Source organism: Salmo trutta, chromosome 3 (assembly GCF_901001165.1).
Source record: "Salmo trutta chromosome 3, fSalTru1.1, whole genome shotgun sequence".
In the NCBI taxonomy this organism is placed as follows: Eukaryota; Metazoa; Chordata; class Actinopteri; order Salmoniformes; family Salmonidae; genus Salmo; species Salmo trutta.
Window position 1 is genome coordinate 31,029,973 of NC_042959.1, and position 13,802 is coordinate 31,043,774.

Genomic DNA, 13,802 nt, shown 5'->3' on the forward strand with positions numbered 1-13,802 from the left:
GAGACAAGTCGCCCGAACGCACTACAATTGCAGATAAATGCTTTGAGCGCATTTTTAATACTATTGGTAAATTACAATGTACATGTCTAGGGGTAGAGGCAGATACGTTTTTCACATTGTCTAACTCATCAATAGACTAAATAAATGGACAGTTCATATATGGATAGTCCTATATAGGGATAGTTCACCCAAATTACAAAACGACACATCGACAGGATTTTTTGGTTTCCTTACCCTGTAAGCAGTCCATAGACAAGGTGAGAACAATCCATGCTTTGGTTTAGTTTCCCTGGCACGGTTTCCACATGCTAACAAAGCATGGAGTGCTTTCATACATTGTACATAGACTGCTTAAAGGGTAAGGAAACCAATATGTCATTTTGTAATTTGTAATATCCCTTTAATAGTGTTAGAACACCGTTAGGGCTTCTGTATGCGATGTCTGCACTATTTCATACAGAACTTTAGTTCAATACTACTGCTCCGAAAACAGTTCAATTAAGCTTAAGGGAACTGAGCACGCTTTAAAACTTGTCATGTGGAAGTTGTTACTGAGACTTAAAACACCCTTTCAACAACATTACCTAACCACACTTAAAAGCGCGACAGAATGCATGTCATGCTCTATTTCTGTTGGAAATTGTCTCACAAATAACTTGCTCATCTACTATTGGCCAAGATGAACATGTAGGCTACAAAGGAAAAAGACACCTGGGTTTTTCACAGGAGGTATACAGAGATGATAGGGCTATTGCATTTAATCTATATCTGTTCAGTTTATATTTTGAGTTTAGCCTAATTTGTGTATTTTAAATATGGGGGTCATCTGGCTACTGGGGAACACCCCTATATGAACTTTCTGAATCCCATAGGGGCATAATACATGTAATTACAGAGATATTACGATTCATTCTCACATCAGACCACTACAGTCCTCGGCTAGGATACACCTTGAAGTGCAATAGCAACATAGGCTGATATCTTATATCTGGAGCAGATGTTATGGACACATACACTGAATCTCGGCATCTTAACTGAGCACTTGACCACGTTCGAAATAAATATGAAACATAATATGCTTGTATTTATTTCATTGGGTTCTATGTAAACTACTTTCATACTCTTATTATGGAGTCTATATATTACAGCGGGGCTCTGTAAGTGCACATGCGCACCCATTGCATCGATGATTATAATGCGCCAGCAGGGCGTTTGTTTGAAAGGGAAATTGTCTTTTTAGCCTGGTAAGATATTTGTTGTTGCTATTTGTAGCTAGCTAGAGGCCATGACAATAAAATAACTGTTTAGGTTTTGGATTCATTGTAACATTTCATGTAATCTGTAGTTTACTTGCTACACTTGCAGTATTTTGTCATCACCGGCTACTGTAGCTAGCTAACAACAAATGTTAGAACAGGTTGCTGTTGCTATCATGAAAAATGCTGCTACTAATAATGGCTGAGCTCGTAACGTTATTGGAATTGAATTTGATACGAGTCCCTATTCAATACATTTAGTGACCCACTTATTGCTTGTGAAATTGCATTGTTAAGGCAAACCTCCTGTGAATACTGGCATATTGTGTATTCAGCTAAATTGTCTTCTGTGCGTCTGTAATCTCTGCTGCCCAGAATCAAATCTCTGGAAATCATCTTCTTTATATATTCTTCTTCTTCGATGAGGTTCAACGGCGGTTGACATCCAATGTTAATGGTGCGTTACCGCCATCAGCTGGACGGTGTATTGAATAAGAAACAACAACAAAAACATTGCGGGAAATGGGGAAAAACGACATCATACAAAATTAAACATGTCAACTAAGAAAACCCATCCCACTTCTTCAATCTCATTCCACTTCAAAATACATCCCTACACTGGATCAGAGTTCTGTCATGGCGGAACATTCACCGACAGGATTTTTTGCACGGCCTCGGCTGCGAGTTCACGAAGACCCAATAAACGTTCAGCAGCATTTCACAATGATTCCAATTTTCTTAGACTTCTTCTCTCTGCTTGTGCTGTACAGTTTATGACCATTGAAATAAATAATACAAAGCCCACCTTTTTAACATGTAGCATTTTATTATACCTCGTTTGATGAGAACTACCATTGTTTCTTCCCCGCCAATCGTTCCTTCCAATCTCACCGCCTCCAGATAGGAGACACGCTGGACACTCCTTACCCTTACCACCTCATTCTCCTTCACCCTAACAGGGGACCCCAGGAATTCAGGCGCATGTTGACTTCCACAGTTGCAGCATTTCACTTCATCTGGCATGCAATTCTCTTCCCTTCTGCACACACTTGACACATGGCCAAATCTTTTGCATTCATGAAACTGAAGGGGCTTGTGCACAAAAGCTCTTACAGGGTATTTCGTGAATCCTAACTTTATATGAGAAGAGAGAGACTCTTCCTCAAAGTACAGTAGCATGAATGAAGTGAATACATTTTTTCCAGGTCAGACGACGTGCACCAACCACTCCATCAATGTCTTCAGCAATATCCTCTGCCTTTATTTCCATACAGGAAACATTCCACTCAGATATCTTTTTTTGTCTATAAACAAGCTTCTTCTGCACCACAAATGAACAAAAAAATCTAAATGAGACCACTTCTTGTGACTCTCACCGACTCCAACACGTTCCAGATTTTCCTGGAGACGTTAAACGGATTTCCCAAGTAGCATTGATCCAAAACCCTCACTCCGACTAATAATGAGTCTAGTGGTTTCCTATTTTCCAGCATAGCATAACTTCTCGTTTCCCTTTTTCTTCGCCACTGTAACCCACTCATTCTCACTTTCCGCCAATCTTCCTGTCCCCATCTCCAATCCTGAAAATCCTCTTGGCCATCCATAGCCAAATGAAGCCCCCCCCCCCCCCCCAAATGCCAGGTGCACCCCATAATTGTGATTCGCTAATTAATCAGGGACGCAAAAACCATGGAGCGCACCTGACCGGTAATTGTTCCTCATTAAAACCCTCCTATCCCACACAGCTTCCTAACAAACGTAACATTTTGTTTTGGAGACTATTGCATGCAGAAATGATCATTGCCTATGTCTTTTTTGAACCAATAGGTTTTGAAACCATGGACCAAAAGATCCCATATGATGACTACCAACTCCCTGTGGTCTTTTTACCTTCTTATGAGAGTCCCCCGGCATGGATAGCCCCTCAGGAGGTATGAGCCTGAGATGACATCCATACCTTGTCATAACACTGTCAACAGCCAGTCTAGTTCCCTGCCACCTCAGATCTTCAATGATGTTCCCTCTGTGTCCTGTCTGTCGGTGTAGCGGATCCACCATCCTGACTACAACAATGAGCTGACCCAGTTCCTGCCACGCACCATTGTGTTGAAGAAACCTCCTGGGGCACAGCTAGGCTTCAACATCCGTGGGGGAAAGGCCTCCCAACTGGGCATCTTCATCTCCAAGGTGTGTGTGTGAGAGAGGGAGAGGCTGAGGCTGAGCCTGGTGCAACTGCCCAATGAGTGCTGATCTAGCTAGCCTACACTTCTCAGACACTTTCATTGTTTTTAAATATATGTTTTTGCTTTTTCATTTTGTCAGTAATCTCCCTTCTCCTTAATCTCTTTGTGTGTATGTTGCTAGGTGGTCCCAGATTCGGACGCCCACAGGGCAGGGCTCCAGGAGGGAGATCAGGTGCTGTCTGTCAATGAGGTGGACTTCCAGGACATAGAGCACTCGAGGGTCAGTGATGTACTGTAGACAATACAACATTATTGTCACGACTTCCGCCGAAGTCGGCTCCTTTCCTTGTTCGGGCGTCGTTCGGCGATCGACGTCACCGGCTTTCTAGCCATCGCCGCTCCATTTTTCATATATCCCCTTTTGTCTTGTCTTGTTTCCATACACACCTGGTTTTCATTTGCCCAATTAAGCTACTTGTGTTTAACCCTCTGTTTCCCATCATGTTTTGTGTGTAATTGTTTCATGTTATGTGGTGTTAGTTTACGCGCTTTACTTTTATGTTCCGTTTTTTGAGCGCGTTTGATTTATGTAGTGCTCTCGTTTTTGGAACTATAATAAAAGTGCGTCTGTTCATTATACTCTGCTCTCCTGCACCTGACTTCGCCTCCAATACACCTTTTGAAAGAATTACACACCTTCAATGGAGTCAGCAGGAGCAGGTACCCCGGTTAGAGGAGTCGAGGAGCGCGTCCAGGAACATTCAGCCATGTTACAACATCTTGGTGCCATGATGGATCGCGTTGTCCAGACCATGGACCGCTGGGAGAGACAGGAAGTCTCTCCAGTGCCTTGACCAGCACAACCGGGGGTTGTCTCCATCCGTTCCATCTGGAGAGAGTTCCAGTGGGATGCGTCTCTCCCTTCCCAGGGAGTATGATGGAACGGCAGCACAGTGCCAGGGATTCTTGTTACAACTGGACCTCTACCTGGCCACTGTGCACCCAGCTCCCTCAGGAGGGGAGAGAGTGGCCTCCCTCGTCTCCTGCCTCACAGGAAGAGCACTGGAGTGGGCAAACGCCATGTGGAGAGAAGGAGACACGGCGCCAGACCACTTCGAGGAGTTCACCCGTTGCTTCAGGGCCATCTTCGACCATCCACCTGAGGGCAGATCGGCGGGGGAGAGGCTCTTCCATTTGAGACAGGGGACGAGGAGAGCCCAGGACTTCGCCCTGGAATTCCGGACCTTGGCCGCCGGAGCAGGCTGGAACGACAGGGCCCTCATCGACTACTATCGATGCAGCCTACGAGAGGACGTCCGACGTGAGCTGGCCAGCAGGGATGCCACCATTTCCTTCGACCAACTGGTGGATTTGTCCATCCGGTCGGATAACCTACTGGTCACCCGCGGACGTACAGAGGGGGCTCTGTCGGTTCCATCGTCCAGCACCCCTGCTCCGGTGCCCATGGAGTTAGGAGGGGCTGCTCATAGGGAGACTGGAGGAGGAGCCATCACGTGCGCCATCTGTGGCCGCAGAGGACACACTGCCAGTCGGTGCCGTGTTGGTTCCTCTGGGAGTTGAGGCAACAGGCAGGGCACTCTGGCGTCACCCCAGGTGAGTTTGCACCACACTCATCCAGAGTCCTCTGTTGATCAACTGTTTGTGCCTGTTTGTTTCCCTGAGTTTTCCCCACATTCCCAGCATAAGGTGGTCGTCGATTCAGGTGCAGCTGGGACTTTTATCGACAGAGCCTTAGCCATTAGGTTAGGGGTCCCTATTTTTCCTATAGTTAGACACCTCCCGGTACACGCTCTAGATAGTCGACCATTAGGGTCCGGGCTAATCAAGGAGGCCACCATCTCCTTGGCCATGGTTATGCAGGGGAATCATGAGGAGAGAATCAGTCTCTTTCTCATGGACTCTCCTGCATTTCCTGTGGTACTAGGCCTTCCTTGGTTGGCTCTGCATAACCCCACAATTTCCTGGCAACAGAGGGCTCTTACAGGGTGGTCGCGAGAGTGCTCAGGGAGGTGTGTAGGGGTTTCCGTTGGTGCTACCATGGTGGAAAGTCCAGACCAGGTCTCCACCGTGCACATCCCCCCAGAATATGCCGATTTGGCTCTCGCCTTCTGTAAAAAGAAGGCGACTAAATTACCACCCCATCGACAGGGGGATTGTGCGATAAATCTCCTGGCAGACACTGCGCTTCCCAGGAGTCACGTATATCCCCTGTCGCAAGCGGAGACGGTGGCTATGGATACATATGTCTCTGAATCCCGGCGTCAGGGGTACATTCGGCCCTCTACTTCACCCGCCTCCTCGAGTTTCATTTTTGTGAAGAAGAAGGATGGAGGTTTACGCCCGTGCATTGACTATAGAGGTCTCAATAAAATCACGGTGAAGTACAGTTACCTGCTACCGCTTATCGCCACGGCGATTGAGTCAATGCATGGGTCGCGCTTCTTCACGAAACTGGATCTCAGGAGTGCGTATAACCTGGTACGTATCCGGGAGGGAGACGAGTGGAAGACAGCGTTCAGTACCACCACAGGGCATTATGAATACCTCATCATGTCGTACGGGTTGATGAATGCTCTGTCAGTTTTCCAATCCTTTGTAGACGAGAATTTCAGGGACCTGCACGGGCAGGGTGCAGTGGTGTTTTTCAATGACATTCTGATTTACTCCGCTACACGCGCCAAGCATGTGTCCTTGGTGCACAAGGTACTTGGACGACTGTTGGAGCATGACCTGTACGTCAAGGCTGTTATTTCAGCAGGCAGTCTCCTTCCTAGGGTTTCACATTTCCACATCAGGGGTGGAGATGGAGAGTGACCACATTGCAGCCGTGTGTAATTGGCCGACTCCCACCACAGTGAAGGAGGTGCAGCGATTTTTAGGGTTTGCCAATTACTACCGGAGATTTATCCGGTTTTGGCCAGGTTGCTGCGCCCATTACCTCACTGCTGAAGGGGGGTCCTGTAAGCTTGCGGTGGTCGGCTGAGGCGGACAGGGCTTTCGGGCAACTAAGAGCTCTGTTTACTTCGGCTCCAGTGCTGGCCCATCTGGATCCCTCTTTGGCATTCATAGTGGAGGTGGACGCGTCCGAGGCTGGGATAGGAGCCGTGCTCTCACAGCGCTCGGGCACGCCACCGAAACTCTGCCCCTGTGCTTTCTTCTCGAAGAAGCTCAGTCCAGCGGAGCATAACTATGATGTGGGGGACCGGGAGTTGTTGGCTGTGGTTAAAGCGTTGAAAGTGTGGAGACATTGGCTTGAGGGGGCTAAACACCTTTTTCTCATCTGGACTGACCACCGCAAACTGGAGTACGTCCGGGCAGCGAGGAGACTGAATCCTCGTCAGGCAAGGTGGGCCATGTTCTTTACCCGTTTTGTGTTTACCCTATCCTACAGACCAGGTTCCCAGAATAAGATGGCAGACGCACAGTCCCGGTTATATGACACAGAGGAGCGGCCCATGGATCAGACTCCCATACTGCCGGCCTCCTGCCTGGTAGCGCCGGTCGTGTGGGATCCGGATGTGGACATTGAGCAGGCGTTGCGTGCAGAGCCCGCTCCCCTCCAGTATCCCATTGGGTTTATGTACGTTCCGTTTGCTGTCCATGACCAGTTGATCCTCCTCTGGTCATCCGGGGCTCGGTCGGACAGTGCGCTGTCTGACTGGGAAGTACTGGTGGCCCACTTTGGCTAAGGACGTGAGGGTTTATGTTTCCTCCTGCTCGGTGTGTGCCCAGTGTAAGGCTCCGAGACACCTGCCCAGAGGTAAGTTACATCCCTTACCCGTTCCACAACGACCTTGGTCACATCTGTCAGTGGATTTCCTAATGGATCTTCCTCCCTCACAGGGAAATACCACGATCCTGGTCGTTGTGGATCGTTTTTCTAAGTCCTGTCGTCTCCTCCCTCCTCCCTTTGATTTATGTAGTGCTCTCGTTTTTGGAACTATAATAAAAGTGCGCCTGTTCATTATACTCTGCTCTCCTGCACCTGACTTTGCCTCCAATACACCTTTTGACAACTATACACACACAACACTATACCTTTTGATACATTTCATTACTTAATTTTGAACCTCAACACTAACTTTAAAAAAAGTTTAATTGTTTTCGGAATACATTTCTCATAGAAATGGTTTCTTCTCCTCTCAGGCTGTAGAGATTCTGAAGACTGCCAGGGAGATTCTGATGAGGGTGCGCTTCTTTCCCTACAGTAAGCATTGCTTTCACCTGTTCCGCCATGTAACATTAAGAAAGTGCCTAAATTGTATCTACTGTATACGGTGTCATTTATGCTTTATACCTCTGCAACCTGTGAAGTTTTTTTGAATGGTTGTTATGTAACTTCCTGTTTCCCATAGACTACCAGAGACAGAAGGAGAGGACTGTGCACTAGGTGACAGAAAAGTTCCACGGGAGAGTGAGAAACAGTATGGTTACATGCACACAATAATATGATTATTGTGGATAATAAGGTTAATATAATAGTTTGTTTAAAACGTTTACATGCTTTGCAAGAATAACGATGTCCCTAATAATCCTGTTTACATGGACACATCTGAAATCAGGCTACCTGATGGGACTTTTGAGAAATGCAGAAAATCGGTAATGCTGTGGTACAAAGCTGTCATCAAGGCAAAGTGTGGCTATTTGAAGAATCTCAAATATGAAATATTTTTTAATTTGTTTAACACTTTTTTGGTTACTACATGATTCCATATGTTATTTCATAGTTTTAATGTCTTCACTATTATTCTACAATGTAGAAAATAGCAAAAATAAAGAAAAACCCTTGAATGAGTAGGTGTTCTAAAACATTTGACCGGTAGTGTATAAATTATATACACTATTTACAGTACTCTGACATGCAAACTACATCAATTGAAGTGCATGTCAGAGGGACATATTCATCACTGAAAATGCCATCAAGGGATTGAGTGTACTGGACTAAAGCTTGCAGTCCTTGTGATTTATTTTTTATTAACCAATTTGCTTTCACTCACCTCTGACTAGAACATTGTGAATACTAAATGCTAAACTGGTTACCCCTATTGTGTGTGCATGTATATATGAGAACAGTGTAATGATATTCAAAAAATACACTGCTCAAAAAAATAAAGGGAACACTTAAACAACACAATGTAACTCCAAGTCAATCACACTTCTGTGAAATCAAACTGTCCACTTAGGAAGCAACACTGATTGACAATAAATTTCACATGCTGTTGTGCAAATGGAATAGACAACAGGTGGAAATTATAGGCAATTAGCAAGACACCCCCAATAAAGGAGTGGTTCTGCAGGTGGGGACCATAGACCACTTCTCAGTTCCTATGCTTCCTGGCTGATGTTTTGGTCATTTTTGAATGCTGGCGGTGCTTTCACTGTAGTGGTAGCATGAGACGGAGTCTACAACCCACACAAGTGGCTCAGGTAGTGCAGCTCATCCAGGATGGCACATCAATGCGAGCTGTGGCAAGAAGGTTTGCTGTGTCTGTCAGCGTAGTGTCCAGAGCATGGAGGCGCTACCAGGAGACAGGCCAGTACATCAGGAGACGTGGAGGAGGCCGTAGGAGGGCAACAACCCAGCAGCAGGACCACTACCTCCGCATTTGTGCAAGGAGGAGCAGGACAAGCACTGCCAGAGCCCTGCAAAATGACCTCCAGCAGGCCACAAATGTGCATGTGTCTGCTCAAACGGTCAGAAACAGACTCCATGAGGGTGGTATGAGGGCCCGACGTCCACAGGTGGGGGTTGTGCTTACAGCCCAACACCGTGCAGGACGTTTGGCATTTGCCAGAGAACACCAAGATTGGCAAATTCGCCACTGGCGCCCTGTACTCTTCACAGATGAAAGCAGGTTCACACAGAGCATGTGACAGACGTGACAGAGTCTGGAGACGCCGTGGAGAACGTTCTGCTGCCTGCAACATCCTCCAGCATGACCGGTTTGGCGGTGAGTCAGTCATGGTGTGGGGTGGCATTTCTTTGGGGGGCCGCACAGTCCTCCATGTGCTCGCCAGAGGTAGCCTGACTGCCATTAGGTACCGAGATGAGATCCTCAGACCCCTTGTGAGACCATATGCTGGTGCGGTTGGCCCTGGGTTCCTCCTAATGCAAGACAATGCTAGACCTCATGTGGCTGGAGTGTGTCAGCAGTTCCTGCAAGAGGAAGGCATTGATGCTATGGACTGGCCCGCCCGTTCCCCAGACCTGAATCCAATTGAGCACATCTGGGACATCATGTCTCGCTCCATCCACCAACGCCACATTGCACCACAGACTGTCCAGGAGTTGGCGGATGCTTTAGTCCAGGTCTGGGAGGAGATCCCTCAGGAGACCATCCGCCACCTCATCAGGAGCATGCCCAGGCGTTGTAGGGAGGTCATACAGGCACGTGGAGGCCACACACACTACTGAGCCTCATTTTGACTTGTTTTAAGGACATTACATCAAAGTTGGATCAGCCTGTAGTGTGGTTTTCCACTTTAATTTTGAGTGTGACTCCAAATCCAGACCTCCATGGGTTGATAAATTGGATTTCCATTGATTATTTTTGTGTGATTTTGTTGTCAGCACATTCAACTATGTAAAGAAAAAAGTATTTAATAAGATTATTTCTTTCATTCAGATCTAGGATGTGTTGTTTAAGTGTTCCCTTTATTTTTTTGAGCAGTATATTTATAATGCACCATGGTATAAAAATGTACGTCTGTACATGTCATACCAACTACATCCACTAGAGGACATGCAAGTTAAGGGAATGATTATTGACCTGCATAGTCATGTTCTTTTAGCAATAAGAGGGGGTTGATTTGTGTGATTTGAAAGGGGCTATTGTGTATTGTGGCACATTACATTATGTACAAACATCTGTTCGCTGTTGTTATTTTAAACTTGAGTTTTATATCCTTTTAATGGCCTGCTTACTGAATCATTTGAGGTTATCCTAAATGAATCAACATACTTGAAGCGTTACAGAACGCCAAAGTAACCAGGGTAACCACTCTGAGAGATTTAGTCTTGGGCTCAGATACTACAAGTTACATTTAAATGTGCATTTGAAGGTTGTATGTTATGCTATATGGCAAGGAAGTTACTGATCACTGTTTAAATATCAACAACAACAAAACATTTGAGGTACACACGTTCAGGTGATGCTCAGAATCGCTAGGTAAGCGGTTATCGGTATGCGGTGTAAGTTTGTACTAGGGGTTAGTGCAGGGTGTAAGTGTGTACTAGAGGTTAGTGCAGCCTCTCGTTCCCCTCAATGTGAATGGATGTTACTTATCTTTTTATCTTATATTCTGTTGTTTTTTCCCCCTCCCCACCTCCCTGTCCCCATTGCAGAGGTTTTCAATGGTTTTGCATAGCCTTACTCTTCACTACGGCATTGCCAAATAGTCTAGGCAGTGCAGCAACTAAACTAAAGTTGGAACATGCGCGGTTTGAACCACCTGGTAAAAATAAAAAGGGTATTTGCCCATTTACAGAAATTAACGGTGGATATAGTGTATCTCCAGGAAACACATCTAAGCATGACGGATCATTCTAGACACAAACGGAGAGGATTCTTGTAGATATTACGATCCAAGTTTCATGCTAAATTCTGTGGCTTTCCTATTTTGATTCATAGAGATGTTCAGTTTGTAGAATCAAAAGTTATATTGGACAAAAATGGGTGTTTTGTTATTGTGCAGGACAAACTATTCAACATGTTGGTTGTATTAGCCAGTATTTATGCTCCTAATTGGGACAATGACTAGTTTTTCAGAGAGTTTTTCTCACTCCTCCCAGTTTTGAACACTCACCAATTTATATAGTATCAAATCAAATCAAATCAAATTTATTTATATAGCCCTTCGTACATCAGCTGAAATCTCAAAGTGCTGTACAGAAACCCAGCCTAAAACCCCAAACAGCAAGCAATGCATGTGAAAGAAGCACGGTGGCTGGGAAAAACTCCCTAGGAAAAACTCCTGAGAAAGGCCAAAAACCTAGGAAGAAACCTAGAGAGGAACCAGGCTATGAGGGGTGGCCAGTCCTCTTCTGGCTGTGCCGGGTGGATATTATAACAGAACATGGTCAAGATGTTAAAATGTTCGTAAATGACCAGCATGGTCAAATAATAATAATCATAGTAGTTGTCGAGGGTGCAACAAGCACGTCCGGTGAACAGGTCAGGGTTCCGTAGCCGCAGGCAGAACAGTTGAAACTGGAGCAGCAGCATGGCCAGGTGGACTGGGGACAGCAAGGAGTCATCATGCCAGGTAGTCCTGAGGCATGGTCCTAGGGCTCAGGTCCTCCGAGAGAAAGAAAGAAAGAGAGAAAGAGAGAATTAGAGAGAGCATATTTACATTCACACAGGACACCGGATAAGACAAGAGAATACTCCAGATGTAACAGACTGACCTTAGCCCCCCGACACATAAACTACTGCAGCATAAATACTGGAGGCTGAGACAGGAGGGATCAGAAGACACTGTGGCCCCATCCGATGATACCCCCGGACAGGGCCAAACAGGCAGGATATAACCCCACCCACTATGCCAAAGCACAGCCCCCACACCACTAGAGGGATATCTACAACCACCAACTTACCGTCCGAAGACAAGGCCGAGTATAGCCCACAAAGAACTCCGCCACGGCACAACCCAAGGGGGGGGCGCCAACCCAGACAGGAAGACCACGTCAGTGGCTCAACCTACTCAAGTGACGCACCCCTCCCATGGACGGCATGGAAGAACACCAGTAAGTCAGTGACTCAGCCCCTGTAAAAGGGTTAGAGGCAGAGAATCCCAGTGGGAAGAGGGGAACCGACAAGGCAGAGACAGCAAGGGTGGTTCGTTGCTCCAGCCTTTCCGTTCACCTTCACACTCCTGGGCCAGACTATACTTAATCATAGGACCTACTGAAGAGATAAGTCTTCAGTAAAGACTTAAAGGTTGAGACTGAGTCTGCGTCTCTCACATGGGTAGGCAGACCATTCCATAAAAATGGAGCTCTATAGGAGAAAGCCCTACCTCCAGCCGTTTGCTTAGAAATTCTAGGGACAATTAGGAGGCCTGCGTCTTGTGACCGTAGCGTACGTGTAGGTATGTACGGCAGGACCAAATCGGAAAGATAGGTAGGAGCAAGCCCATGTAATGCTTTGTAGGTTAGCAGTAAAACCTTGAAATCAGCCCTTGCCTTAACAGAAAGCCAGTGAAGGGAGGCTAGCACTGGAGTAATATGATCAAACTTTTTGGTTCTAGTCAGGATTCTAGCAGCCGTATTTAGCACTAACTGAAGTTTGTTTAGTTCTTTTATCCGGGTAGCCGGAAAGTAGAGCATTGCAGTAGTCGAGCCTAGAAGTAACAAAAGCATGGATTAATTTTTCTGCGTCATTTTTGGACAGAAAGTTTCTGATTTTTGCAATGTTACGTAGATGGAAAAAAGCTGTCCTTGAAGCAGTCTTGATATGTTCTTCAAAAGAGAGATCAGGGTCCAGAGTAACGCCGAGGTCCTTCACAGTTTTATTTGAGACGACTGTACAACCATCCAGATTAATTGTCAGATTCAACAGAAGATCTCTTTGTTTCTTGGGACCTAGGACAAGCATCTGTTTTGTCCGAGTTTAAAAGTAGAAAATTTGCAGCCATCCACTTCCTTATGTCTGAAACACAGGCTTCTAGCGAGGGCAATTTTGGGGCTTCACCATGTTTCATTGAAATGTACAGCTGTGTGTCGTCCGCATAGCAGTGAAATTTAACATTATGTTTTCGAATGACATCCCCAAGAGGTAAAATATATAGTGAAAACAATAGTGGTCCTAGAACGGAACCTTGAGGAACACCGAAATTTACAATTGATTTGTCAGAGGATGAACCATTCACAGAGACAAACTGATATCTTTCCGACAGATAAGATCTAAACCAGGCCAGAACTTGTCCATGTAGACCAATTTGGGTTTCCAATCTCTCCAAAAGAATGTGGTGATCGATGGTATCAAAAGCGGCACTAAGATCTAGGAGCACGAGGACAGATGCAGAGCCTCGGTCTGACGTCATTAAAAGGTCATTTACCACCTTCACAAGTGCAGTCTCAGTGCTATGATGGGGTCTAAAACCAGACTGAAGCGTTTCGTATACATTGTTTGTCTTCAGGAAGGCAGTGAGTTGCTGCGCAACAACTTTTTCTAAAATTTTTGAGAGGAATGGAAGATTCGATATAGGCCGATAGTTTTTTATAATTTCTGGGTCAAGATTCGGCTTTTTCAAGAGAGGCTTTATTACTGCCACTTTTAGTGAGCTTGGTACACATCCGGTGGATAGAGAGCCGTTTATTATGTTCAACATAGGAGGGCCA

The 13,802-nt window shown here is 45.8% G+C and overlaps 1 protein-coding gene across 1 annotated transcript; it reads left to right on the forward strand.

The window, feature by feature from the left end:
- Positions 1–1,094: 1,094 nt before the first annotated feature.
- On the forward strand, positions 1,095–8,591 carry pdzd11 (PDZ domain containing 11). Its single transcript, XM_029730393.1, has 6 exons — positions 1,095–1,244; positions 3,084–3,187; positions 3,303–3,443; positions 3,621–3,719; positions 7,607–7,667; positions 7,816–8,591. Exons 2-6 carry the CDS (start codon positions 3,095–3,097, stop codon positions 7,848–7,850), a joined length of 429 nt encoding a protein of 142 aa, XP_029586253.1. The 5' UTR covers positions 1,095–1,244; positions 3,084–3,094; the 3' UTR covers positions 7,851–8,591.
- The last annotated feature ends 5,211 nt before the right edge of the window (positions 8,592–13,802 follow it).

Bases quoted from the DNA above. Each gene is read 5' to 3' on its own strand.
- pdzd11 (XM_029730393.1), top strand. From the start codon at position 3,095: ATGGACCAAAAGATCCCATATGATGACTACCAACTCCCTGTGGTCTTT. The intron at 3,720-7,606 runs GTCAGTGATGTA...TTCTCCTCTCAG, and splicing joins AGGACATAGAGCACTCGAGG to GCTGTAGAGATTCTGAAGAC. The intron at 7,668-7,815 runs GTAAGCATTGCT...TGTTTCCCATAG, and splicing joins GGTGCGCTTCTTTCCCTACA to ACTACCAGAGACAGAAGGAG.